The sequence below is a fragment of the Pinus tabuliformis genome, chromosome 6, assembly GCF_031772625.1.
Source record: "Pinus tabuliformis cultivar Carrire ecotype Pingquan chromosome 6, CPIR1, whole genome shotgun sequence".
NCBI lineage: Eukaryota > Viridiplantae > Streptophyta > Pinopsida > Pinales > Pinaceae > Pinus > Pinus tabuliformis.
Genome location: NC_142292.1, coordinates 1509547237 through 1509548985, shown reverse-complemented (window position 1 = coordinate 1509548985; position 1749 = coordinate 1509547237). Strand labels below are relative to the sequence as shown.

The window sequence follows — 1749 nt, the reverse complement described above, 5'->3', positions numbered from 1 at the left end:
CTGCCACCAGTAGGAAGAGTAGTGGTGACAGAGGGCAGCCTTGTCTTAACCCCCTGAAGCTTTTAAAAAAAGGCGAGGCTGCACCATTTATTAGTATTGCAAAGCTAACATTTGAGATGCATCCCATTATCCATCTGATGAAGTCATATTTAAATCCTAAATGGGTGAGAAGCATCCTTATATAAACCCAGTTTATTCTATCATAGGCTTTTGATAAATCAATTTTTATCACTGCTTCCTTCCTTTTCATCTGCTTAACACTGTGAATAGTTTCCTGTGCCACTCCTATAGCTTCATGGATCTGACGACCATCTAAAAAATCAAACTGCTCATTTGTGATACATCTTGATAGAATTGGTTTTATTCTTACTGCGATCACTTTGGCAATGATTTTGTAAATACAGTTGCATATGGATATGGGCCTGTAGTCTTCAAAAGTGTCCGGAGTTTCCTTCTTCGGAATAAGTGATATGAAGGTTGCGTTAAATGGACTGTATACCTCTCCTCTTTTCCTAGACTCTTCCACTACCTCTGTTAATTATGTCCCAATCTGTTCAAAGAAATGTTGGAAGAGCTCTATGGTCCACCCATCCGGGCTTGGACTCTTGTCTTTTGCCATTGATTTGATAACACATTCAACTTCCTCCTTTATAACTTCATTCATTAAACTCTCTGCTTCCTCCTGCTCTACATATCTAGGGAAACTTTGGGCAGTCCTGATTATTTCTGCGAATGTAATTTCCCCTTGATCCGCAAACAGGTTCTAAAAATGATTTCTCCCCAGAAGAGAAAGTTCCTCGAAAGTGTTTGCCTCTTCGCCCTCCTCGTTTATTAGTTTCCATATTGTATTTGCATTTTTTCGCCCTTTTGCATAGTTGTGAAAGAACTTCGTATTTTCATCCCCAGCCTTCAGCCATATTGCCCTACTCTTTAGCCTCCATTCCTCTTCTCTTGCCAGAAGAATTTGATCCCTCTGTTTTTCAAGCAGTAATATTTTCTCTTTTGACTCTTGTGATTCGTAGCCATCTGTCTCCGTACATTCCATCCTTTGGAGCTCTTCATTGATTTGGGCTAATTCCTCTTTCTGTCTCTCCCTCCTTGTCTTTGCCCATTCGATAGTTGCTTTCTTTAGATTTTTTAAATTTTCCATGAACTGAAAATCTTTCCCTTCCTGGGAGCTTCCATCTGGATGATTCCATGTTTCAATGAACAACTTTTCATAGGATTCCTCTTGCAACCATGTTGCATTGAATTTAAAAGGCGCTGCTGGTTTCCTAGGAAGCTTGGATAACTCTAGAAAGATTGGGAAATGGTCCGAATTTCCCCCCTCTCCCACCCATTGCCGAAACATAGGAATACTGGTAGTCAGATTTTCACTTAAAAGAAACTGATCCAGTCTCTTAGCAATTCTGGCTTCTCCCACTCTTCGATTCCTCCAAGTGGGTTTCATTTTAATAAGATTTACGTCTATTAGGTTATGTGTGGTTATGGCGTTCAGAAAAAAAGTCTGAAAGATGGTCCTCTCTTGCCGCAGGTCCCCAGGTCTCGGCACTCCCTATTGAGAAGTTCAAGTCTCCACCCAAAACCATGTTGCTGCTTCCCATCATATCTTTTGACAGAAGGTCGTTCCAGAAATCCATCCTTCCCTGACAGGTCCCATAGATATTTAAGATTGTAAGAGGAAAATCAAAATCTGGTGATTGTATCTCTGTTCCCATTGCATGCTCCAAGCCCCATTGGTTTAAGATT

General features: G+C 40.7%; 1 protein-coding gene across 1 annotated transcript; it reads right to left on the bottom strand.

The window, feature by feature from the left end:
* Window positions 1-763: 763 nt before the first annotated feature.
* On the bottom strand, window positions 764-1450 carry LOC149264385 (uncharacterized). The gene has a single exon (XM_089398687.1). The coding sequence runs from the start codon at window positions 1448-1450 to the stop codon at window positions 764-766; it is 687 nt and encodes a 228-aa protein (XP_089254813.1).
* Between the last annotated feature and the right edge of the window lie 299 nt (window positions 1451-1749).